The sequence below is a fragment of the Pagrus pagrus genome, assembly GCF_965226575.1.
Source record: "Pagrus pagrus genome assembly, chromosome: 4".
Classification (NCBI taxonomy): Eukaryota; Metazoa; Chordata; class Actinopteri; order Spariformes; family Sparidae; genus Pagrus; species Pagrus pagrus.
Genome location: NC_140188.1, coordinates 35260827 through 35287093, shown reverse-complemented (window position 1 = coordinate 35287093; position 26267 = coordinate 35260827). Strand labels below are relative to the sequence as shown.

The 26267-nt window shown below is 44.3% G+C and overlaps 1 protein-coding gene across 8 annotated transcripts in view; it reads right to left on the bottom strand.

Annotated features, from left to right (window-relative positions):
- Positions 1 to 12025: 12025 nt before the first annotated feature.
- The window catches only part of fat3a (FAT atypical cadherin 3a), a 353888-nt gene continuing 339646 nt past the window's right edge, over positions 12026 to 26267 (bottom strand). For 5 of the 8 annotated variants that reach the window (XM_084350971.1, XM_084350970.1, XM_084350972.1 and 2 more), the window contains 3 exons: positions 26156 to 26215; positions 25233 to 25268; positions 12026 to 13451 (listed from right to left, as the gene is read on the bottom strand). In XM_084350971.1, the coding sequence (XP_084207097.1) occupies positions 12820 to 13451; positions 25233 to 25268; positions 26156 to 26215 (728 nt within the window). In that variant the 3' untranslated portion in view covers positions 12026 to 12819. The remainder of the gene's footprint in view (positions 13452 to 25232; positions 25269 to 26155; positions 26216 to 26267) is intronic. The other 3 variants (XM_084350976.1, XM_084350978.1, XM_084350973.1) reach the window with 2 other exon arrangements.

The window sequence follows — 26267 nt, the reverse complement described above, 5'->3', positions numbered from 1 at the left end:
GATAAAACAGAAAGGAACAGCCGTCGCGGCTGAGGGTAACGCGGCCGAGGGGAATGACTGCCTGCCGTCTCCTGTCGTCTCTGGTGCTCGGTCCTCTCCCAGGACCCAGCCTACTGCAAGAGACCAGAACCAGGTTACAAGCGTGCTTATATTGGTGATTGATTACCTGATTCTGTCCAGCTGTCTGAGCACCGGCTGAGCCACTCCTCCCTCTCCTCCAGCAGCCGGCGCCTCAACCACACCCCACTGCCACATACCCCCACCGCCCGACTTAGGCCGGGATCCCGCCGGCCGCAAGCCCACTCCCCCCCCCCTCCGCCAAGCGGGAGAGGAAGTCAGCCACAACCATGCGGTTACCCGGCCTATGGATCACTTTGAACCTGAAAGGCTGTAATGCTAGATACCAGCGAGTGATCCGCGCGTTGGCATCTTTCATGCGGTGGAGCCACTGGAGCTGGGCATGGTCCGACCAGAGGGTGAATGGGCGCCCCAGGAGGTAGTAGCGGAGGGCACCGACCGCCCACCGTATGGCGAGGCACTCCTTTTCCACCGTACTGTAGTTCACCTCCCGCTGAGCCAGCTTCCGGCTAATGTACAGTACGGGGCGGTCGACCCCCTCCACCTCCTGGGACAAAGCGGCCCCCAGCCCACTGTTCGAGGCATCGGTCTGCAGGATGAAAGGGAGAGAAAAGTTAGGAGTGTACAAGAGTGGCTCCCCACAGAGGGCTTGTTTTACCCTCTCAAACGCCAGCTGGCACGGCTCCGTCCACTGGACCGGATCTGAGGCACCCTTTCGGGTCAGGTCGGTTAGGGGGCTGGTCAGCTCGGAGAAGGCCGGAATAAACCTCCTATAGTAACCGGCCAGCCCCAGAAACCTCCTCACCTCTTTTTTCGTCCTGGGTATTGGGCAGGCCGCAACCGCAGCGGTCTTTTGCACCTGTGGCCGCACCTGCCCGCCGCCCAGGTGGTACCCCAAATACCGTACCTCCCTCCGTCCCACCGCACACTTCTTCGGATTGGCCGTGAGCCCCGCCCGCCTCAGAGACTCGAGCACTGCCCCCACCTGCTGCATATGCTGCTCCCAGGTCTCACTATGAATGATCACATCATCCAAGTAGGCCGCAGCATATGCAGAGTGAGGCCGCAGCACCCGGTCCATGAGGCGCTGGAAAGTGGCTGGGGCCCCGAACAATCCGAATGGAAGCGTGACGAACTGGTACAAACCGTACGGAGTGGAGAAGGCCGTTTTTTCCTTGGACTCTAGCGACAAGGGAATCTGCCAGTAGCCCTTGGTCAAATCCAGCGTCGTATAAAAGCGAGCCGTGCCCAGCCGATCCAGGAGTTCGTCGACCCGGGGCATTGGATAGGCATCGAATTTGGACACCTCGTTGACCCTGCGATAGTCCACACAGAACCGTACTGACCCATCGGACTTGCGAACCAGCACGATGGGGCAACACCAGTCACTGTTGGACTCTTCTATTACTCCCATCTCCAACATGGCCTGAAGCTCCGCCTGAACAATTTTCCTCTTGTGTTCTGGCAGCCGATAGGGTCGTGACCGGACCGTCACACCCCGGGGTGTTTCTATGTGGTGGTGTATGAGGCGGGTGCGTCCTGGCAGGGGAGAGAACACATCAGCAAAACGCTGCTGCAACGAGGCCACATCTGCTCTCTGGCTCGGCGAGAGATGGTCATCAAAGGGGACCGGCACCGGCTGGCTTGAAGTAGCCAGCTCCGGTCCCAACTCATCCCTCTCGATCACCGTGGTTGCCAGAGAAACAGGCGTCACCTCCCTCCAGGCTTTAAGGAGGTTGAGGTGGTAAATTTGTGTGGCCCCACCCCTGTCAGAACGCACCACCTCATAGTCAACATCCCCCACTCGCCGTGTGACCACAAAGGGCCCTTGCCACTTGGCGAGTAATTTGGAGCTAGAGGAGGGGAGCAATACAAGCACTTTATCTCCCGGTGCAAACTGTCTGAGTTTAGCCCCTCTGTTGTACAGCCGTTGTTGACGCTCCTGGGCCTGGAGCAAATGCTCACGTGACAACTTACCCAGTGTATGGAGCTTTGCTCGCAGGTCCAGGACGTGCTGTACCTCGTTTTTGCTGGTGCTTGGACCCGTCTCCCAGCTTTCCTTTACCAGGTCCAAGACACCCCGGGGTTTTCTGCCGAACAGGAGTTCAAAGGGGGAAAACCCCGTGGAGGCCTGGGGAACCTCCCGCACTGCAAACAACAGAGGGTCTAACCATTTATCCCAATTACGACTATCCTCGTGCACGAACTTACGAATCATGTTCTTTAGTGTCTTGTTGAACCGCTCCACCAGGCCGTCGGTCTGGGGGTGGTATACACTAGTCCGGATTGAGTGGACGCCCAATAACTCGTACAGTTCGCGTAGTGTCCGTGACATAAACGACGTGCCCTGATCAGTCAGGATCTCTTTCGGGACCCCGACTCGGGAGATTACCTGAAACAGTGCCTGTGCCACACTCCTTGCGGAGATGGTGCGCAGGGGCACTGCCTCGGGATAGCGCGTTGCATAGTCCACTAGGACTAACACAAAGCGATATCCCCGTGCGCTCCGGTCTAATGGCCCGACAAGGTCCATGGCAATTCTATCAAACGGGACCTCAATTAGTGGTAAGGGGCGCAGCGGCGCTTTTGGGGTGGCCGGCGGGTTGACCAGCTGACATTCGCGGCAGGACGCACACCACCGACTTACGTCCGCCCGAATGCCCGGCCAGTAAAATCGGGCCATGACCCGGCTCAGTGTTTTATCATAGCCGAGGTGACCTGCCATGGGGTTGTGATGAGCCGCCTGGAAAATCGTTTCCCGACGGCTTTGGGGCACCAACAACTGGGTGAGCTCTTCTCCGGTCCGAGCGTCACGTGTCGCTCTGTATAATCTGTCCCTAATGACAACAAAATAGGGGTGAGTGGGTGCTGTGCCAGGGTGAACCTGGCAGCCATCAATTCTCATCACTTGGTCAAAGGCGTGACGGAGGGTCTCATCCCGAGACTGCTCGAGTGGAAAATCTTCCATGGAGGCGATCTGGGGGCCCCCCGGAGCCAGCTGGGCTGGCCCCGGTGGCCCCGCGCCCCCCCCGGCAGCGTCAGGACGGGGCACCCCCGCCTCACCACTGAGCACAGCACACCACTCACATTTCCCTGACATACGTGACTGCACCCTCATAGTTTCCCCCGCCAAGCTAGCGAACCCCGGCCAATTCGTGCCCAAGATTAGAGGGTGCAGGAGGCGAGTGCTAACTCCAGCCCTGACCTTATGCTTTTTCCCTCTAAAATAAATTTCCAGAGTCACCACCGGATAATCGTGAATATCCCCATGCACACACCTCACCTTCACCCACGATGCCTCTAGCAACGCCCCTGGTCGAACCAAGCGCTGGTGGATCATGGTCTGTTCACAACCAGAGTCCAGCAGAGCTTGGTGTGTACCCCCCTGTATACATACCGGTATACGATACGTCCCTTCCGAACCGGGGGAGGGGGCCGGCGGTCCCGCAACCCGAACCACTTGCCCCACCTCCATGAGCGGGCACTCCGCCCGGAGATGGCCGGGCTGCCCGCACCGCCAGCACCCCTGCCCTGGCATCTGAGGAGCCCCCCGGGGCGCCGGTCGCTCAGACACGTAGGCCGGGCCCTGCGGAGCAGGAGAGAGAGAGCGATTAGTGTCCCGGAGCGGTGCATGCTCCGGGGGAGAGTGTGGGTATGTGTGTGTGTGTGTGGGTGGTGCCGCTGCCGCCGGGAATCTCCTCCTCGGGGCCGGGGTGGGACGGCCCGCCGGGATCGTCGCTGGTCTCGCCTCCTCCTTCATGCTCCGCCGGGGCAGGGAGAGGTGGTCCTCCGCGAGGACGATCGCGGCTGCGATGTCGGGGGGTCGGTGGCACTGGACCCAGTTGGAGGTGGAGGAGGGCAGCCCGGCGACGAACTGCTCCAGTGCCACCTGGCCGACGATGTCCTCCGCGGAGTTCGTCGCCGGCTGGAGCCAGCGCGTCGCGGAGTCGAGGAGCCGCTGCGCGTAGGCAAAGGGGCGGCCGGCCTCCTCAAAAGAGAGCCCCCTGAACCGCCGCCGGTGTCCCTCGGGTGTGCTGCCTAGACGGTCCAGGATGGCCCTCTTCAGCAGCGCGAAGTTCACACGGGAGGCCGCTGGCAGGCTGTGCGCGGCCAGCTGCGCCACCCCGGTGAGCAGCGGAAGAAGCCGGACCGCCCACTCCCTCTCCGGCCACCCACACGCCTCCGCCGTGCCCTCGAAGATGTCCAGATATGCCTCCGGATCATCTTCAGCGGTCATCTGTTGGAGGGCAACCGGCGGAGGCCGGCCCCGGCCGGGCTCCGCAGCCGCTTCCGGAGCGATATCCACCAGGGCCTGGGACTGCTGCTGCTGGAGCGCGGTGGTGCTGTCCTGCATCGTTGCCAGGTGCTGGAGAGCCAGCGACAGCGGTGTCTGGGCGTCCATGGTTCAGGTCCCTGTTCAGGCGCCAGATGTGAGCCTCGGTGCTCACAGGAAGGGCAGGAAGGAGGCAACAGCGTGGGATGAAGATGATGACAGTTTTATTTACCAGCCGGCAGACACAAAAACAGATAAAACAGAAAGGAACAGCCGTCGCGGCTGAGGGTAACGCGGCCGAGGGGAATGACTGCCTGCCGTCTCCTGTCGTCTCTGGTGCTCGGTCCTCTCCCAGGACCCAGCCTACTGCAAGAGACCAGAACCAGGTTACAAGCGTGCTTATATTGGTGATTGATTACCTGATTCTGTCCAGCTGTCTGAGCACCGGCTGAGCCACTCCTCCCTCTCCTCCAGCAGCCGGCGCCTCAACCACACCCCACTGCCACAACGCACTTATATTGTTTCTTATAATGCAAGTAATGTGATGTTTTCCTCATTAATGAGATGTATTTCACCCACCAGCAGCCCATCTGATATTAATCACAATGTTTTGTTTAATGACGTGGACCGCCCAATAGAATTTCCACTGTGTCCATGGACATAGGCCTACCTGTGATCCACACATCATCACCATGATAAAATCAAATGTGTGTCTGCAATTTAAAGTGTAATCAGTTCAGACATTTACGTGATTAAAGTTATAGTGAATATAGTTTAGACCTACACTAGGAAATTAGATTGTGATGAACTTGATTCACCGATGGCTTAAAATAAAGATATGACTTATTTCACAATTAGTACTCCGCATTATTTCAGCTGCTGTCTGTGCCCTTCATTATAACCAATCCTGACCTTTATATCTATTTAAATATCTTTAAAGCAGATGGCAAACAGTTTTGGTAAAAACAATTTTAAAGGCTGATCTCTGGACAGATGGAGCTGTATCTGTCATGGTTCAGTGTCTGTTTATTCTTGTTTCCTGTTTTACGTTGAAGTTTTACCCTTGTGTGTCACATCGTGCTTGTCAGTTCCTCCTGTGTGTTTTTCCCTTAATTCCCTCACCTGTCCGTGTCCCTCCTCACTCCACCTGTTCCTTGTCCCGTCATTAGTGTGTCTGTATACAGCCTTTGTTCTCCCTCATGTCTCGGTCAGATCGTTTTCGTTTTCCCTCCGTCTTGGTCAGCGATGTTCCGTGTTGCTTTGTGTCCCGTCCTTTGATGTCCCGTTCCTGGTTCCGTGCCCTCCCTACTTCACCCAACCTAGGTTGTGTTAGCCTGTGTCCGTCTTCATCCGTCATCCTCCGTCTTGGTCTGTCTTTCCCCCATTGCCTCCCAGCTTCATCCCCAGCGTTTCCTCCAGTGTCTCCTCATGTCTCCAGTTTGATATGTTTCTGGTTTTGGTTTCTGATTTCTCTTTTGATTTGTACTTTTTCTTTTGTTTGCACTTTGTTTTAGCCTTTAGTTGTTACTTTGTTTTTGTCTACTTGACTCTTTTAGTTTTCTGTATTCCCCATTGTCTGTAGTTCAGCTTTGCTTATTAAAAGCTTGCCTTTTGTTTCCCCCCAATCCCGCTTCCTGTGTTTGTCTGCACTTGGGTCCTCCTTTAACATACCTTAAATCATAACAGTATCCAGCTTTGCTGTCTGGTTTTGCGCCTTGTGCAAGTTCAGTTCATGTTTCATTCTCACAGTTTTATCACTCATTGGACATGTCGAGATGTGATGCACCTGCTAACCCTAACCCTAACCCTGCTGACATCCTGCTTATTCGTTTTCATGCAAACAAAGCCTCTGTTATACACATTAAACTGTGGCTGTCTTTTTCTCTCTGTTACCAAACACCTGCACATGAAGAATAAGCTGCAGTCTGTATTTATACTGTGTACTGTGTCCTGCTAAGAGGCACAGCAACCATTTCAACTCGCAGAATGCATTTATATATAATTCATTATTTGCCTCTGTATTCATAAACATTCTGATTGTGAAATCATCATTTAATAACCCTGAATGTGATTATGGCATCTTCTGGCTAAATGTTTGTGAAGGAGCAGCTCCGTCACTGACTGTGGGCAGCACATACACACACAGGCACGCACACAAACACACCCAAGGCATATTGCTCCGTGGTGTCGCTGGCTGCAGTCCGCACACACACACACTCAGACACACGCCACACAGCTCTTCGACCCGTTTACGTTGGCATGGAAGACATCGCATAATTATTCATTCCCTTAACTGTTCAGTAGCGTGATCAAGGGTGCACACTTGCTCGCTCTACTATTTCCACGCATACACACATACTCACACAATCAGTTCACACTCACCTTGTCCTCGTTTCACAGGCAAAACGGAAGTGAAACCATTTCCGCCCTTAAAAAGAGTGGGACACGCATTTCCAGGGTCAGGTGACCATTAATTCTGGAAAACTGGAATACGCCCAGGGGAGGGGTTTTTTTTGTTTAAGAGAGGGCCATTTGGCTGGGTAATGGCAGTCTTGCCAGGATGCTCTCAGAGAAGGTGACATCTGAGACAGAGAAATGTACCTGCTGTGCTCAACTTTTGTTTTGTTGCTGTGAAGTTTTGGGATTATTGCAGAATTCAACTACTGCTACAGAAACACTCTCATATGGAGAGAGGAGCACCACAGAGAAAATGTATGTAGTGAGAGAGCCACAGGTGGCACTATTGAGCAGACCAGCTTCAGAGCGGACACCATAGACCTAGAGCCAGTCAGACAGACATACCCCAAACTCTGTGATGAACAAGGGCGGGTTAAAAGTCTTACACCATTGAGCTCAAACCTGATGCCAAGCCATTTTCTCTTAAATTGCCATGATGGGTCCCATTTGCTTCTCATTGACAAAGTAAAAAAAGAGTTGTAGAGGATGGAGAATTTAGGAGTTATCAGCCATGGTGGTTGATTTTACTCTAGGTATGTGGAGATGGCTCAGCTCAACTAGGTCCACAGATGTGATTGTACATCTGAAGTCAGTGTTTGCACAACATGGCATCCCCGAGACTCTCATAAGTGACAATGGCCCACAGTTCTCTGGACATGAAATGAAGGAGGTTGTGGTTGATTATGGATTTGATCATGTGACCAGCAGCCCTAAATACCCCCAGAGTGACAGTGAGGCAGAATGTGCTGTTCAAACAGTTAAAAACCTGCTCAAAAAAGCCAGAGACCCAAATCGTGCCCTGTTGGCACACAGAGCCACATCCCTGAGTAATGGCTACAGCCCTGCCCAATTACTCATGGAACGATGCCTTCACACCACACTGCCTACCTTGCCAGAGAATCTCCAGCTGGATTTCCCTACTAAAAGACTAAAAGATACTTTTAATTTGACTGTCAGAGCTTTACACTTTGAATCTTTTTACCATTTCTTTATTTCAATTAAATACCAAACTCATTCTCTACACAGCTCTACAGCTTGATATTACTATGGAGGGAACAAGAAAACTGGTGTTTGGCATAGACAAACGTGAGTGGGTGAATGATATAGTTTGAACAAGCTTTGTCATTCATACAAGTACAACAGCATGTCAGATGTGTATCATCCAAAGGTATTTAACATGATAGCAAGTAAACAGCTGGTATGATTTGTCAGGGTTGATTCGTCTCTGAGTTAAGGTTTGGTCACATGGTGCACAAGAATGTTTTTATTTTGAGTGAATTGAGAAAAAAAAAAAAAAAACTTAACAAAAGCACTTACTTTGTATACTCAGTTTGTGCAGATAAGGGACATATTTTTGACACTGCCCCATATCCTTTAACATCAGGAATTTGTCAAACAATACAGATTAAAGAACTGTACAAAAAGATTCCCTTGTAACCATAAACATGTTTTAACAAAACAAAATAAAAAACATTTTCTGGGACATCTGGATTTAATACTGTGCAAAATTCATCTATACTATCGAAATTGCATTCAGTCAGTCAGTGACAGAGGAATTATGTGAAAATAATTGATATTCAACAGTCTCTTATTGTCCACATTCACATCAAACAGTCGATCGAAAGAAAAACAAAAAACAAAACAAAGGCAGTTGAGGAATGCAATTCCATAACTACAAAATCTGCATTTTAACAACCTAGCTATGTACACTATACAGAGATTTAAACTCAAGCATCCTGTAGAAAGAAGTTAGGAGCTGCATGCCTGAATTGATCAGGCAGATTATAGTAAAATACAGTGACGATCTGAAGCATTTGAATGTGCTATCGGTCCTGGAGGCAAAATGGAAAACATTCCATTAGTGCCCTGGATAAGGTTTTGACTTCCGGTGGCGGTCATGGTGAAGATGCTAAAAAGCAACAAAAAACACTGGGACGCATTGCTGCTAAAAATGGGTCTACTCCACATATCGTTTGGGGAATGATGTGTTAAAAATATTAAACAGGTGGGGAGATACAAGACCAAATATGGCCAGCAACACTTGCTTACAGCCTAAACGGTTGGTGCTTGTCAATTATTTTTGTCAAATATTGCCAATGCAATGGCATTGTGTCCTTCACAATGTTTTTTTCACCTAGATTGAACAATTACAATGACATTCTGCCTGCATGCATGTAGGATTTTAGAACATGGTACAAAAAAGCTTACTTCAAATCACTAGTACAATTCCACAAAACATATGACTGATACTGAGAGCAGATGTGGTTGCTAATATACATTTTAAGGAATTTTATCTTAACATTACTACTCAACCTCTGAAGAACAATTAATTATGTAATTTTAATAGGAAAATAAACTATGTTGTTGCGGTGCTATTTGTTTCAAATACTTTTATCTAGTTGTGAATGAAGCATCCAGATCCTTTACTTGATCTTACTAAAACTGCTCCACTACAATTAAAAGTCAAGGGAAATGTGTATATATAAGACTATTATACTTGGAAAAATATATTACCCGTAAATATATAAATATATATAAACATAGAACAAAAAGTAAGGAAATTTGTGTTTGGTAGACCAGCATGAGGAGGAGGTGCCAGGCTGTTGTGGTTGTGTTCTTCCACACGCTACTGAGGCTCCTGTTTGTTGAATTAATAAATTGGTAAATTGCCAATATGTCTCGTTTCTTCAGACTTCAATCATCCAATCCACCAAACAACACCAAACAAGAGTCAATAACAGAATAAGCTGTGGCAGAGAAGATCTGGCAAATTTTTCTTGTGCGCAACCCACATACTCAGCTCTGCTGCTCATCCCACAAATGCATGTTCCTTACAAATGTGGCACCATTTAAATTGCCAAGAAGCATTGTTACAATAAAGAAATAATCTACCAAACACAAATTTCCTTACATATTTCCACAAATATTTATATTTGTGGAAAAATATTTATATATATATATATGTGTGTGTGTGTGTGTGTGTGTGTGTGTGTGTGTGTGTGTGTATATGTATGTATATGTATATATGTACAGTACAGACCAAAAGTTTGGACACACCTTCTCATTCAATGAGTTTCCTTTCTTTTCATGACTATTGACATTGTAGATTCACACTGAAGGCATCAAAACTATGAATTAACACATGTGGAAATATGTACTTAACAAAAAAGTGTAAAACAACTGAAAATACACCTTATATTCTAGTTTCTTCAAAGTAGCCACCTTTTGCTCTGATTACTGCTTTGCACACACTCTGCATTCTCTTGATGAGCTTCAAGAGGTAGTCACCTGAAATGGTTTTCACGTCACAGGTGTGCCCTGTCAGGTTTAATAAGTGGGATTTCTTGCCTTATAAATGGGGTTGGGACCATCAGTTGTGTTGTGCAGAAGTCAGGTGGATACACAGCTGATAGTCCTACTGAATAGACTGTTAGAATTTGTATTAAGGCAAGAAAAAAGCAGCTAAGTAAAGGAAAACGAGTGGCCATCATTACTTTAAGAAATGAAGGTCAGTCAGTCCGAAAAATTGGGAAAACTTTGAAAGTGTCCCCAAGTGCAGTCGCAAAAACCATCAAGCGCTACAAAGAAACTGGCTCACATGAGGACCGCCCCAGGAAAGGAAGACCAAGAGTCACCTCTGCTGCGGAGGATAAGTTCATCCGAGTCACCAGCCTCAGAAATCGCAGGTTAACAGCAGCTCAGATTAGAGACCAGGTCAATGCCACACAGAGTTCTAGCAGCAGACACATCTCTAGAACAACTGTTAAGAGGAGACTGTGTGAATCAGGCCTTCATGGTAGAATAGCTGCTAGGAAACCACTGCTAAGGACAGGCAACAAGCAGAAGAGACTTGTTTGGGCTAAAGAACACAAGGAATGGACATTAGACCAGTTGAAATCTGTGCTTTGGTCTGATGAGTCCAAATTTGAGATCTTTGGTTCAAACCACCGTGTCTTTGTGCGACGCAGAAAAGGTGAACGGATGGACTCTACATGCCTGGTTCCCACCGTGAAGCATGGAGGGGGAGGTGTGATGGTGTGGGGGTGCTTTGCTGGTGACACTGTTGGGGATTTATTCAAAATTGAAGGCATACTGAACCAGCATGGCTACCACAGCATCTTGCAGTGGCATGCTATTCCATCCGGTTTGCGTTTAGTTGGACCATCATTTATTTTTCAACAGGACAATGACCCCAAACACACCTCCAGGCTGTGTAAGGGCTATTTGACCAAGAAGGAGAGTGATGGGGTGCTGCGCCAGATGACCTGGCCTCCACAGTCACCGGACCTGAACCCAATCGAGATGGTTTGGGGTGAGCTGGACCGCAGAGTGAAGGCAAAAGGGCCAACAAGTGCTAAGCATCTCTGGGAACTCCTTCAAGACTGTTGGAAAACCATTTCAGGTGACTTCCTCTTGAAGCTCATCAAGAGAATGACAAGAGTGTGCGAAGCAGTAATCAAAGCAAAAGGTGGCTACTTTGAAGAACCTAGAATATAAGACATATTTTCAGTTGTTTCACACTTTTTTATTAAGTATAGCATTCCACATGTGTTAATTCATAGTTTTGATGCCTTCAGTGTGAATCTACAATTTTCATAGTCATGAAAATAAAGAAAACTCTTTGAATGAGAAGGTGTATCCAAACTTTTGGTCTGTACTGTATATATATGTACATGTAGTCATTTTGCCAGAAAAAAAAAAATTAATTATTTGAACACCTAACTTTTTCCTCAGTTAGAATACGCATTTTTGTTGATATCTTTTGTTTAATGAGTAAACAAGGTTATTTTTTGTTGTTTACCTGCAATTAAATCACTTTCTTTTCCAGAGATAAATAAAAACAAGATTAGACATCGATATGTGAACATTTCTTAATAAAGAACTGAATATTTAATGGGGTGTCCTAATTTTTTCACATGACTGTACATATACATATATATAAACATATATATACATATACATATATACACACATATATATATACACATATATACACACATATACATATACACATATATGCATATATACATATACACACACACACATATATATATGTATATATATGTGTATATATATATATGTATATATATATATATACACACACACACACATATATATATGTATATATATGTGTATATATATATATATGTATATATATCTATATATACATATATATACATATATATATATATATATATATATATATATACACACACATATATTCAGGTAATATTTTTATTAAATATTTTTCCAAGTATACTTGTCTTTATCTGTACCTAAGACAATCATTTTGTGATCTCGATGCCTCAAATATATTGACTACTCCTGGCTTCCGCACGAAAAATAGGGCTAAAAGATCAATGACAACATTTCAGGTAAATGACAGAGGATGGATATCATGGCTTGAAGGGGGCGCTTGATTTTTTTTTTGTTTTGGAAAAGAAACCAGCACATTCCACATAAAACAAATAATGTGATTTTTGAAATGTGGCCACAACACTGTTTCATTCTTACTCACCAGTAAGGTCATCTGTTTTACAAAGTCTGTACAATCTTGGAGCAATACAAAGTTTACAAATCAAAGGGGGAAAAGAAAAATGGGGATTTTTGTCAGAAGAATTGCTCTGATGGGCTTCTATGAAGGTGCAGGGAATGAAACATCCCTGTCACTTACATGATTGTCTCCTTTCTTTTGTCTTATTTTCTCAACCGCATCTGTAATATTCAATTGCTTTTGGATTAATCCTTCTCATTTACATTGGAACAAGATGGAACCTTCACCACAGCAGGGACAGGTTAACACTTCCTTTTCTTGACAGAGCTGACAGTACTTAGAATAAGTGAGTTGTGGTTTTAAGGTCACTGTTATAGTCTGTGGTTGTAGCAGTGCCTAACTTTGCTGAAAGAAGCATTTCTTCTCCTGTGACAACAGCTGCCTGTGCATCTCCTGCCTTCTGAACTGATCTTATGCTCCTTCTGGCCCATTATACATTCCTGTACTGGTCAATCAATCACACCTCGGTCTGTTGCTGTGAGTCAGTGATGATGGTAACCCCTCGACGAAGCTCGTCCATACTGTCAAAGTCGCTGCTATGTTCAGAATCATCCAGCCCGCACGGGGCCAACATGTCCGAGGCTGATGAGGCACCAACAGACAGTCGCACACTCAACGACAGAGATTCATCAGTGTCCCCATTTCCCGTGGTTACACCACTCAATGAAGTGCTGAAGTCCCCGTGGAGAACCTCCCCAAGGGGCAGCTGGTGTGGAGGCAGGTATTGGCTTGGGTGGAAGTGTGGCCTGGCATGCTGATGCTCAATGCTGCTAGAGCTCAGGGTGCTCTCCTTGGAGACTGGATGGTTGGTGGGAATTGGTGTGTAAGGCTCAGCAAAGTCCTCGCCTGTGGGCAGTGGAGGTGGCAGCTGGTCTTGGCTCAAGAACTCTTCTTCTTGGGGAGGGGGGTAGTCACTGTCGATGTCATAGCCCCCCAGGTAGTAGTCTGACTCCAGTTCACGGGTGCTTCCTCCGAGGTGAGAAGCTGAGCCTACTACATCGCTGCCAGGACCTGCTTCGTAGCCTGGCACCTCTGCGATGTCTGACAGCCTGGTGCTTGGCATCCAGTCTGATGTGTCCCAGTGATATGCTGGAGTAAAAGGGGAAATTGTTAGCAACATTTTGGACTGTGAAAATAAGACTGAACAGCCCCCCACATGGCTGAGTTAACAAACTAGTCTTCACAATGTGGAGCTGTGCATGACATGCCTTCAGTATGCACCAGGCAAGTTAGACTCAGTAACATCGACAATACACAGAGGTCAGGTACATAACCAAGCAAAACCTGCACAGAAAAAATGTTAGGTCTATAAGGGTATGTGGCATGCAACACAGGAGCCTTTGAGAGTCAGGGTCACAGGAGTCTGAGCATGCTGAACTTCATGAAAAATTGCAGCACTGAAGCCATGTTGACAGGCTCAAAAAAATCGGCAACATTGATTTGGATGTTACAGTGATGCATCTGGTAGATTTTCCTCTTGGTCAATGCAGCAAAGTAATCTATCATCTACGTGTTTTCATTGAGTTGTTGGCTTGCATTACCCTATTACCACTACACTTTTATATATATATCCTGGCATGTATATATATATATATATACACACACACACACACATATATCTATATCTATCTATCGTGTGTGTGTGTGTGTGTGTGTGTGTGTGTGTACATATATATATATATATATATATATATATATACACACACACACACTACAGTATATATACTGCAGAAAGAGCAAACGTTGTCTGATATTTATAGTGCCACAAAACCTCAGAGCTAGAAGGTTGTGGTGAATGGTTGCTCATCTCCCTCTGACACAGGACGGCTTTAATTCACATCCCATTTGCTACTAACAGTTAACTTTGATTTCTTTTCACCATGATCACAATCTAACTTTCCTTTATCCAAATATTTTTATTTGCCTCATTCACTTTCCCAAACTGCATCATGGCATGTCATTCTGCTTGGGCACTGGATTAGAATACACTCAAATGACTCGTTTTGGAAGGGAATAAGAAACACATGCATTCAAATTAAATTGAACTACTATTCTTTTATCATAAAGTGTATAAGAAATTCCAACAGTTTCCTGTTAGTTAATGAGGAATATGTCCAGGTTAGTAAAGACAACCAAATCATATACATTTGGCTGTGTTAGTAACCTGGCTTTCATTATTTATTAATTGGTCCAGTTTTTGTGAAGCATTCACTGTTGATAGATGACCACCAAAATGCAAAAAAATGGTGTCACATGATCTTCAGATTTTGCAAGGTCATGAAGAATGACCCAATGCAGCATAAAGAAGTGACAGGCAAGCAATGGATTTTTCATGCAGTCTTACAATACATTGGTTGCCTCTACCAAATTCAAGAAAAATAAGACTGCATTTCTTGATCATATTTGGCAGAACTTTTGGAATGGGAGAGACTTGTTCACCCATTAGAACATATTCAATCTTGAAAGGCAAAATTTGAAGGAGTACGCATCTGAAATAAGAGCAAGTTAGGGTATGCTGAGGTGTTAGCACTGAGCACTGGAGCCAACAATCTACAGATATAGCATGAATGATGATTCTCATCACAAAGGTTGGTTGATCAGAAGGGCAATCTACCAAAAACTCTGTAGATTAATTTAACTGAAATTATTTGGCAACTTAAAGTCAAAGCACAGATGGTGAGTGAAGTACAAACTGAGTTGACAGGCAATGACAAATAAAACCATAGGACATCCATGCATCAAAGCAGAACATAAATCATGACAAACCAAGATTTGAACCAAAGCTTTGGAAATTCACTCAATAACTGGTATCATACAGTAACACCACTGGGCTTGAGATGAAAATCCTAAAAAAGTGACATCACAGGATGGGGACAGTGGCAAGCAGGAAGGTGGGGTTGGTCACTAAGTCAGCTCAGCACAGTGAAATGGCACACACATGCAGACAGAGCTTTGACTAGAGAAGGGGAGGTTCCTGAAGAATTTACCAATGGCAAAGTGTGGAATTTTGAAAGTTCAATTGTGCATACAAAGAGGTAAAAGGATAGGGGGGTAGACAAAATAACTTCAATCAGGATAGACTAGCTTGGAAGTGAAAAGTGTTGATTTAGGATAATAATTGTATGCATGGGGTGAAAGCCTGACAGATGGACAGCAAATTAACCCTAATGGCCATCTGGTTGTAGATGGTGGTTTGATGCTGCTTATGTTGGGGGCAAGGTGGAAGGTGGATGTTGGCTTTAGGTTCAGGAGCTGAACTGTAGTTGCAGCTAATTTTGATATTGATTGGCTTCTCTGCAGAAGGATGAAAGTGGAAACTGTAGGTGTAAATGTGCCCCATGAAGTTTTCTTGGAAACAGTCATAAGTTACATTTACATTCAGTGGTACGAGTCATCCACGCCAAGGATGATCACCATAATGATAACAATGTGAGCATCCACACTGATGAAGAGAAGTTCTGTAAAGTTTTGCAATATATAGAGACAAAGACAAAGGTTATATAAGTGTTTGATAACTTGTATAAATAGCCAAGAATGAGTCATTAGAGTAGACAATCTAAATGGTGTTCCCTAAATACCTTCAATAAGTTCACATAAAGAGGTACTCTACAGTTACAAACCAATATTATAACATTATTTTTTAGAAAAATGTCCCCAAAATCAAGATAATCGATGGCCCTGTAAAATGTTGATTGATTTTGATTGCCTGTCAATATTTCCATTGTTCATGAAATAACTCTGAAACCATTCTCCTGTCACTGAAATTTCTGTGTGTACTCCACCATCAACTTGAGGTAGAAACAGCATGTTTACACACTCACATACAGTGTATAAACCTGCCATTCTTCTTCATTCCCACAGAAATCACCATCTGAGAAATCTCGCTATCTGGGTCTGGAATCAGGTGCCATCCTATACCCGGACCTATGACTGATTACAGAGATTGTGGAGATAATGATTCATTATGGAGAACAACAGTATACAACATATTTACTGAATAATTGTTGTTAAAAGTTATCATTTATGGTGTGGACAGACGTAGTCACCAAAACGCATTGTGTGTCATTAAGGTCTAACTAATATGTTTAATGTTTTTTATCCTGTCTTTTTTGCTCTTTTTTTATTTTTTCTGCCTTTTGCAGATGTAATTTTATATTAATTAATGCATTACCGCCACACATAGACCAGTGGAATATGGTGAAACCATTGGCAAGAATGTGTAACACCAGCAACCTGTGACTGGTGACCAGATTGATGACTTAGCGGTGACTCCCAGGGCTTTGGTTAACAATTGTAGCTAATGAGCAAACTGCTAACATGCTAGTGTTACTGCTAGCTAGCTGGCTGCTAACTGCTACTTAGCAAGATAGCTAGCTAGGTCACCAGCTGAAAAATGTCAGCACTCAAAATGGTTTGCTTTTGGTCCTCAGCAGGAATTTCTATGTCAAATCTGATCTCAGTGCGAGTGTTTAGCCAATGTTTTATGTTTATGTTGTTTTACAGTCAATGTTTTCTTGACCATTTTTTTTTTTTTTTACAAGTAAATGATCAAAACTTTATCTGTAAACAGAAAAGGCTAATTTCTCTAGTGTATCAGTAGTCAACCACAACCAAATACACACTGCAATGGCCCAAAATATTTCCATTGGGAGAAAAGTGCAAATACTGAAACAATGCAAAGTCAACACCACACAAACCCAGAGAGCACATGGAACAGAAAAATGCTGCATGTCCAGTCTGCACAATGGAGGTTCTCCAGGCTTCTAGGGGGAGTGCTCTCCACAGACTGCAAAAACCAGCACTTTATTCTGTTAACAGATGAAAATTCATGGACGAACTTGCACCTCGACTGGAAAGCAGACAAGAGCAGGCACCAACAGCAATGGGTAGGGGGAAAAAAAACTGAAATCAAGTCGAACAGTTTTTTAGCAGCGTTCAGTCTGTACAGAAAGTCACAGATATAATCGCATTCTCTTAAATCTTATACCAATTTAATGAAAGTTATCAGAACCATATATAATTTTTTTACGCTATTATATAATATAAAGATATTAAGACCGTCTGGGCTTCTGTACAGATGTTATTTTAAGAATGGCCACTGGATATGCAGCAACTTTCTGTTGTGTTTGTTTCTGGGGTTTATGTGTATTTGACCTGGCATTGTTTCTGTATTTGCAGGTTTCTCCCAATGGAAATGTGTTGGCCTTTGCACTGGGTTTGTGTCTTTGGTTGTGTTGCGGGTGTTTGCAGTGCGTTTCCTATCGCTGAGCTTGTTTTTATCAAATTGATGAAGATATTTGATTTGCGTCTATTTGCATATGTTGTGACACGTGACTGCACTTCTCCATTGCCATGAAAACTAATCCACTTGACAGAAGCGGCATATTAAATGCTGATTAAATGGCAGGATTATTGCACAGGTGTGCCTTGAGCTGTTCACAAGGAAAGGCTCTAAAATGTGCTGTTTTATTTCTAAAAAATACATTTATTAGGCAGTGAGATCTATGGACTTCAAAATATGCTCTTTTCTCTATTTTTTGTCTTTTGTTTCTGGTGTGACCATCATTTGCCTTATGCAGTGCAGCACATCATATGGGTTGATCAGGTCGTTTCTCTCCACTGAATGGAGCATCTTTCATGAGATAAATGTGAACAATGACTATTACTGACTATATACAATTCTGTGTGGACAATGTGATACCTCAGAAATAAGTAACTGTGTATTCTAACAACAAAACATATATAACTAAAGAGATTAATGACTGTATCAACCACAAGAAACTGGTATTTTAGAACTGGGTAAGAGCACAACTAAAAACTTTGCAAAAGGAGCTTAATCACATGCTCAAAGAAGCCAAGAGGAGACATAAGGAGATCATTGAACAGAGCTTCACTGTAATGGACTCCAAAAGACTGTGGGACACCATGAAGACAATCATCAACATGACTCCAGCTAAAAAAATGTTTCAGTACCTCTGATGACCTGCAAAAAGCAAACAGAGTAACTTTTATCTGAGCTTTGAAACTCTACTCGACTCTACTCTGCCTTCTCTTCTGAAGGTAGGGATGTTTTAGAGACATTTTTTTTACTGACTAGAATGCTAGTGACAGACCCCCATAAGGTCCAATCACTTTTTAAACACACATGCACTGAAAAGGTCACAGGGACAGATGGTCTCTCAATGACTTCAGGCTATGACTATTAATAGCATCATACATCTGGTCATTAAACATCTAGAGGACCCCAAGGCTTATGCATGCTTATTGTTTGTCCATTTTAGCTCAGCTTTAACAGTCTGCAGCCTCACATACTCATTCAGAAATTGAGACATATGAATGTCAATCCTTTTATTTTAAAATGGTACCATTTTAACTAATCGCACCTAACATGTTTGGGTCACAACGCTCTCTTGGAGCCCAGATCAATCAGCACTGGTGCCCCTGAGGACTGCATCAGCTCCCTGGTCCTCTTTATTCTTCTGTCTGGTACAGACTGCCTTGAAAATTATGGGGGTCAATAAACACCTGTTCCTCCAGACGATGTATGAGCACTCTGTCTCTGTTCTCTGACAAGCACTGAAAATAGTGTCGGACCCGACACTTCCCACTACTTCCTGCATATGTCCATTAAGCTCCTCAACACCAATATGTAATATAGGCTAGAAAATGTCTTTTACGGATGTGCAATGTCGCCGCTATGCAATATGTGTAAGGGTATAGTGCAATATGTCACCATTGTCAGCGGGTGTGTATATGTGTACAAGTATATCTTATCTAACCCCATGCCATGGGGCACTGGGTTCACAACACTGAAAAACACACACACCCTTGACAGGACACACACCATCAGCCATCTGCCTCGTAAGTAAAAAAGAAGTGAAGAGAACACTTCTTCAAAGACGTATTTGCACAGTCACGTGAACTGCAGTCAGGAAAGAGCCTGGTGAGGACGACGAGTATGGAAGTTCCTCAACTTCTCTAAGAAACTTTCTGACAGCAGATATTCTTTGGCTTTGCAAACCAACTGTTGCACAGCACTAGACTATCGTGTAGGTGAAGAGGCTGGATGTCGAGGTCCTGGATTGGTGTGGTTATACTTGGACTGCTGTTGTGAGGATGGTTGGATTTCAGTTTGTACATGTTAATGATGAGTCATCCCTGTATACCAAGGTTAGTCATGGTGTTCCTCAAGGCTCCGTGCTTGGACCCATACTATTCACCTTATATATGCTCCCTCTAGGAAATATAATTCGGAAACACTCCATAAACTTTCATTGTTATGCAGATGATACACAGTTATACCTATCAATAAAGCCAAATGAAACTAATCAGCTTACTAAACTCCATGCATGTCTCAAGGACATTAAGACCTGGATGACCTGCAATTTTCTGCTGTTAAACTCAGATAAAACCGAAGTTATAGTACTTGGTCCTAAACACCTTAGAGATGCATTATCTAATGATATAGCGAGTTTGGATGGCATTAACTTGGCCTCCAGCACCACCGTCAGGAATCTGGGAGTTATCTTTGATCAAGATATGTCCTTCAACTCCCACATAAAACAAATTTCAAGGTCTGCATTTTTTCATCTACGTAACATTGCAAAAATCAGGCCCATCCTGTCTCAAAAAGACGCAGAAAAGCTAGTCCATGCATTTGTTACTTCCAGACTGGACTATTGTAATTCTCTATTATCAGGCTGCCCTAACAAGTCTCTAAAGAGTCTCCAGCTGGTCCAGAATGCTGCAGCACGTGTACTGACAGGAACTAAGAAAAGAGATCATATTACTCCTGTACTGGCCTCTCTGCACTGGCTCCCTGTAAAATCAAGAATAGAGTTTAAAATCCTTCTCCTCACTTACAAAGCTGTTAATGGTCAGGCACCATCATATCTCCAGGAGCTCATATTACCCTATCACCCAACTAGAGCATTACGCTCCCAGAACGCAGGATTACTTGTAGTTCCTAAAGTCTCCAAAAGTAGAATGGGAGCCAGAGCCTTCAGTTATCAAGCTCCTCTTCTGTGGAACCATCTTCCTGTTTTGGTCCGGGAGGCGGACACCCTCTCTACCTTTAAGAGTAGACTTAAGACCTTCCTCTTCGATAGAGCTTATAGTTAGGGCTGGTCCAGGACAGGCCCAGGCCTGTCCTGGACGAGCTCTTAGTTATGCTGCTATAGGCCTAGTCCGGGGGACAATGACACACTGAGCTTCTCTCTCCTCCCCTCTCCTCTCCTCTCCTCTCCATCTGTATACATTATGCCTGTATACATGCCCCATCTCTGCATGTCACTGACTTGCTTCTTCCCCGGAGTCCTTGTGCTTTCTAGTCCTACAGGCTCCCTTGGATCCTGGCCGCGCCCGGGTCGTGGATCGTGGATGCGCCCACTGCTATGGCCCTGCCTGATCGTGGATGCGCCCACTGCTATGGCCCTGCCTGATCGTGGATGCGCCTACTGCTATGGCCCTGCCTGATCGTGGATGCACCTACTGCCATGACCCTGCCTGACACCCACCACTACTGTCGCTAATATTAGTCACATCTCTGTTACATACGTTCCACTGCTATTATCGTACTGCATTGCTACATACCATCCTTGCCATTGATCATTACTACTGTTATCACTAGTAATCACATTTCCATGTGCATTTCATCATTATCGCTGTAATACATCTTTGTGTACTTTCACTCCTGTCAACCATCGCTTATAATTGAATACATTGTGATCTCGTTGATCTGCTCTGTACATGCGACATCTATTGCACGTCTGTCCGTCCTGGGAGAGGGATCCCTCCTCTGTGGCTCTCCCTGAGGTTTCTTCCGCATTTTTTCCCTGTTAAAAGGGCCTTTTTTTGGGGCAAGTTTTTCCTCACTCGAATCGAGGGTCGAAGGACAGAGGGTGTCGTCTCTGTACAGATTGTAAAGCCCTCTGAGGCAAACTGTGATTTGTGAATTTGGGCTATACAAATAAAATTTGATTTGATTTGATTTAATTTGATGTACGGCCATAGTCTTGCAAATGACACTGGAGACACCCTATGGTACAGAAATGAACATTTAATTAATGGGCAACAGTTCTGCAAGCTCCTGTGGAAAGCATGCCAACTGACATGCCCCATCTCTGCATGTCACTGACTTGCTTCTTCCCCGGAGTCCTTGTGCTTTCTAGTCCTACAGGCTCCCTTGGATCCTGGCCGCGCCCGGGTCGTGGATCGTGGATGCGCCCACTGCTATGGCCCTGCCTGATCGTGGATGCGCCCACTGCTATGGCCCTGCCTGATCGTGGATGCGCCTACTGCTATGGCCCTGCCTGATCGTGGATGCACCTACTGCCATGACCCTGCCTGACACCCACCACTACTGTCGCTAATATTAGTCACATCTCTGTTACATACGTTCCACTACTATTATCGTACTGCATTGCTACATACCATCCTTGCCATTGATCATTACTACTGTTATCACTAGTAATCACATTTCCATGTGCATTTCATCATTATTGCTGTAATACATCTTTGTGTACTTTCACTCCTGTCAACCATCGCTTATAATTGAATACATTGTGATCTCGTTGATCTGCTCTGTACATGCGACATCTATTGCACGTCTGTCCGTCCTGGGAGAGGGATCCCTCCTCTGTGGCTCTCCCTGAGGTTTCTTCCGCATTTTTTCCCTGTTAAAAGGGCCTTTTTTGGGGCAAGTTTTTCCTCACTCGAATCGAGGGTCGAAGGACAGAGGGTGTCGTCTCTGTACAGATTGTAAAGCCCTCTGAGGCAAACTGTGATTTGTGAATTTGGGCTATACAAATAAAATTTGATTTGATTTGATTTGATTTGCATGCTCCCTCAAAACTTGTGACATCTGTGGCATTGTGTTGTGCGATAAAACACATTTCAGAGTGGTCTTTTATTGTGAACAGACCAAGGAACGACTGAGTAATAATCATGCTGTTTCATCAGCATCTTGATATGACCCCCTGAGCTATCTGTGCAACAACACATTCTGAGTGATGATTTAACGGTGACATGTTGCTCCTCTTTGTGGGGGCTTAAGGAAGGCGGCTGATGTTGAGGAGATCTGTGAGAAGACACAGAGTCGTTAATCAGCTCTGTTTGTGCACAAAAGGTTAGCTGAAGAGTAAGGTACTGAACCAGAGTTAATTCTTATGCAGGATGTGTGGAGCTGGTTCAACGTAAACATGTCCATATAGGGAAAGAGAGACACAGTCAGGTCAGCTTTAGGTTGTAAGGTCAAGAAGTGACATCAGCAGAGTTAGGTAACTTATAGAAGATGAGACAGTCCAAAGGGGCCGGAGGCAGATCAACTCCACTTTTGCCTATTGGATAGATGGACCATCAATCCACCAAAGTGACCAATTAGAAGACGTAGGTAGGTGCAGGCGAAAGGGATCTAAAAAGGCCCACGCGTACAGAGAAAGTTAGGTGGGTACTTGTAGATTTCCTAGATTGGAGAGGATTTCTGATAGAGCAGAGGGCAAAACTCAGGGTGCGGCCGCACTGGTTCGGACGCAGTCTTGAAAACTGTTTCAATGAAGATTGTTCTATCCATCCACCCAGCTTTGCCTCTGCAGATTCTTTTATCATCAAACTACACACCGACACCTTTGATGGAGACAGCCCAGAAACAACACCCCCATGCCACTTGTTTCCGTGTCCATGAATCAGAGCTGTACAAGAGGAGCTTGCAGAAAGAAGCAGTCGGTTTTAATGTTGTAGTTGATCGGTATACAGTATAGCTTGTGATGAGCTGAGCCTTTTAAAGGTTGCCATGATACTATCGCCTGTTACCAATGAACCTCTTTACCTGTACAATGTTCCTAACAGGTGTTTTTGGACCATTCCACAACTTTTGCAGTCTTTTGTTGCCCTTGGCCTACCCTGTTTAAAATGTGTTGCTAGCATTAAATTAGGAATAAACATAAATTAACTAAAAATCCAATAAATATATTTATATGTAAATAAATATATGCTCACACACAAACAAACAAACACACACACACACAACCTCGTACACATACAATAACTCTGAGCTAATTTAATATAAAGGTGGGTCATATAAAGCTGAATGCTAATTAGAAGCATTCAATAGCTTTACAAAATGTCTGGAAATCAGCACTGATGAGCTCCTGAGAGTCTTAATCAACTGAGCCCCCACTGTAGGAGCAATGGACAAACAAGACAAAAATCATAAAGCTATGCAACTAAAAAGGCATTTGACAGGACTACAGGACCCATTTGAGAGAGCTGCTGCTGCTGAACAAAAAAACAAGGCATTGCAACAAGGAAGCAATGCCTTTGGGCTCCATGAATATCCACAATAAATTACATGGATTTCAAAATATCTTTCCAGTAGAGTTAGTCTAGTGTGGTGATTCCCAAAGTGTGGGCAGCAGCCAACTGGTGGGCCATGAAGGTACTGCAAGTGGGCCACTAGAGGTCAAGTACAATAAATAAATAAAATGTTTTCAATTTTTATTTTACAAGGAGTTTAATTACATGTTATTTCAAGTCAGTTTTCTATTTATAAGGGTGCCATCTAGTGACCTTTACCTGTGCAGCTGAACAGCATTGCAGGAAACACAGTTCTGACATGGCAGCATTAGTTTGGAATAGACTTCGACACAACATTGGATCGTATCTTATCCAGAATTGTACCTGCATGTGTTTGCTTGTGTTGAAAGATAGAAGATAAGATAATTTACAAGTTGTTAGGTGTAAAGGGCTGAACACACTGCGTGCATGAGCAGCGCTTGTGCTTGGCGAAACGTCTTGCTTTTTATATCAGCGTCCATGTAAATAGGTTAGAGCAGACACACTGCTGGTGTGAGGAGCGCAGCTCATGTACATGTCGAGCAAGGCTGCAGTTTTGGCAAAAATAAACCTGAAAACCGCCTGTAGACAGTCATATTGACATCATACCAGTGATTTACCACAGTTTTAATGTCTGTATCTGTAGAATATGTCACAAGCATGAAAAGAATACACACAACAGGTGAAGGGCAGTTTTTTTTCCTGTGCACTTTCTGTCTCTTTCCCTCCTAACCTCCCTCTCTTTCTCCATCCCATTTCTCACTCTTTTAACGAGGTAAAAGTAAATAATGTCATAATTTTTAATGATAATTAACAAAGGCAAACTCCATGCAAAAGGATAGGGCTGGCAGTAGGTGAATACTTTGTCTTGTGTGTTGATCAGAGTTGTGATTAAAAGTTTGGCTGGCTGGATTGGATTTTCCAGTTTTAGATTGGGCCACATCAGACTTATGTTTGGGGATGTCTGCTCTAGTTGAAGTTCCTGCCTGATGCAGGTACCAGAAGAAAGGTCAGTTGGTCAATAACAAATTCAGTGGAATTTTTTTTGCCATATCTTGTTTTGGATCAAATAGTTGGATAGACAGACTGACCAGCATTTTCATATTTAGGCCCTGATGAGAGCAGGGGAAAGCTGCTGAACATTAGTCTTAACATTAATTCAACAAAATCCATTGAACACAAATTGCTTTTTACAACAAACTATATAGGAACTGAAAATGATGTTAATTGACATACAGCATAATAAGACCTGCCTTTGTAGCTTTCTTTAGAATGTAGATTTTGTAATTGCACAATTGAAGTTATTTTTGTTGGGTGATTGTTATTTTTGCCTATTTGTTATTTTTTTCTCACTGTCAATAGATAGATATGTAGTCAAGATAATTAGATTGGTAGATAGGTAGATACTTCAGGTATATCAATCGATGATCGACCGATAGATAGATAGATAGATAGATAGATAGATAGATAGATAGATAGATAGATAGATGAAAAGATGTATAGGGAGAATTAGATAAAGGAATGGGGGATTCTAGTCACCTCTGTTGTAGGTTTGACCATGATCCATAACTGACACTGTCAAATAGAAGAACAGAAACCTTTAGCATTTGATCATACCAACATAAATCGTCGATATTTAATTCAGGTTTTTCTAAAAATGGCAGCACTGATTGATAGAGCTGTTGATTCGCCCCCGACCTTTTTGGGAACTCACCATTTTACAGGTAATAAAAAATAAAAATGATTGTGTTGTTACCTTTCAACAATTACAACTTTCACAAGCTCTTGGACGCATGTAATTATTGAAGAGACTGTCCTTGCAAGGAATATTACAGCCTCAGTAGTGTGTGTTTGAAGAGAGTTCCTGTGTGTGTGGTGTGTATATGTGTGTCACAGCTACCACTAGGATCTCCAGTTTTATCTATCATTTTCCTCAAGCTTCCTCTCAGTTTCTCTCTTGTGACTCTATGTTCATGAAATTAATTCCTAAAACAGTGGATGAGGAGTAAATCTGCTTAACTTGAAGAGTTGAAGAGAAGAGTACAAGGGAGGAACTCATCAGTGAAATCACCCATTGAGGTGATCAGACGGAATCAAAACCTGCAGATTGCTGGCTATTAGTGTTATGTCGTTAGCCCCCTGTGTGTTATGGAAAAACATAGTGAGAACTGAGAGCTAATAGAAAAAAGTCCAACTTTGAAGTGGGTTGACTGACTGACCACTGACTTTGAGGATGTGTGAGAAAGGAGAAATATAATCTGGACATGTTGGGAGCTATGCACAGTGCCCCAGAGAACCACTTACTTAAAGATACATTTTGTAATACAAAGTGAGAGTGTATTTAACTTTGGCATATAACTGAAGACACCTCGTTTAGATATCACCAGATACAATAACAAGGCTGAGATAAGGGAAGGGGGAAATTGTGAGATGAGAGACACAAAGGGGATGAGACATGGTACCTTCACTTTCGATTGTGTCGACTGCATCATTGACCAGTCGAATGACAGTCACTATGGAGGCTTGTGGAGGGAAAAAAGGAGGAGATAAGTTTTGAAATACAGTTATTCAAAG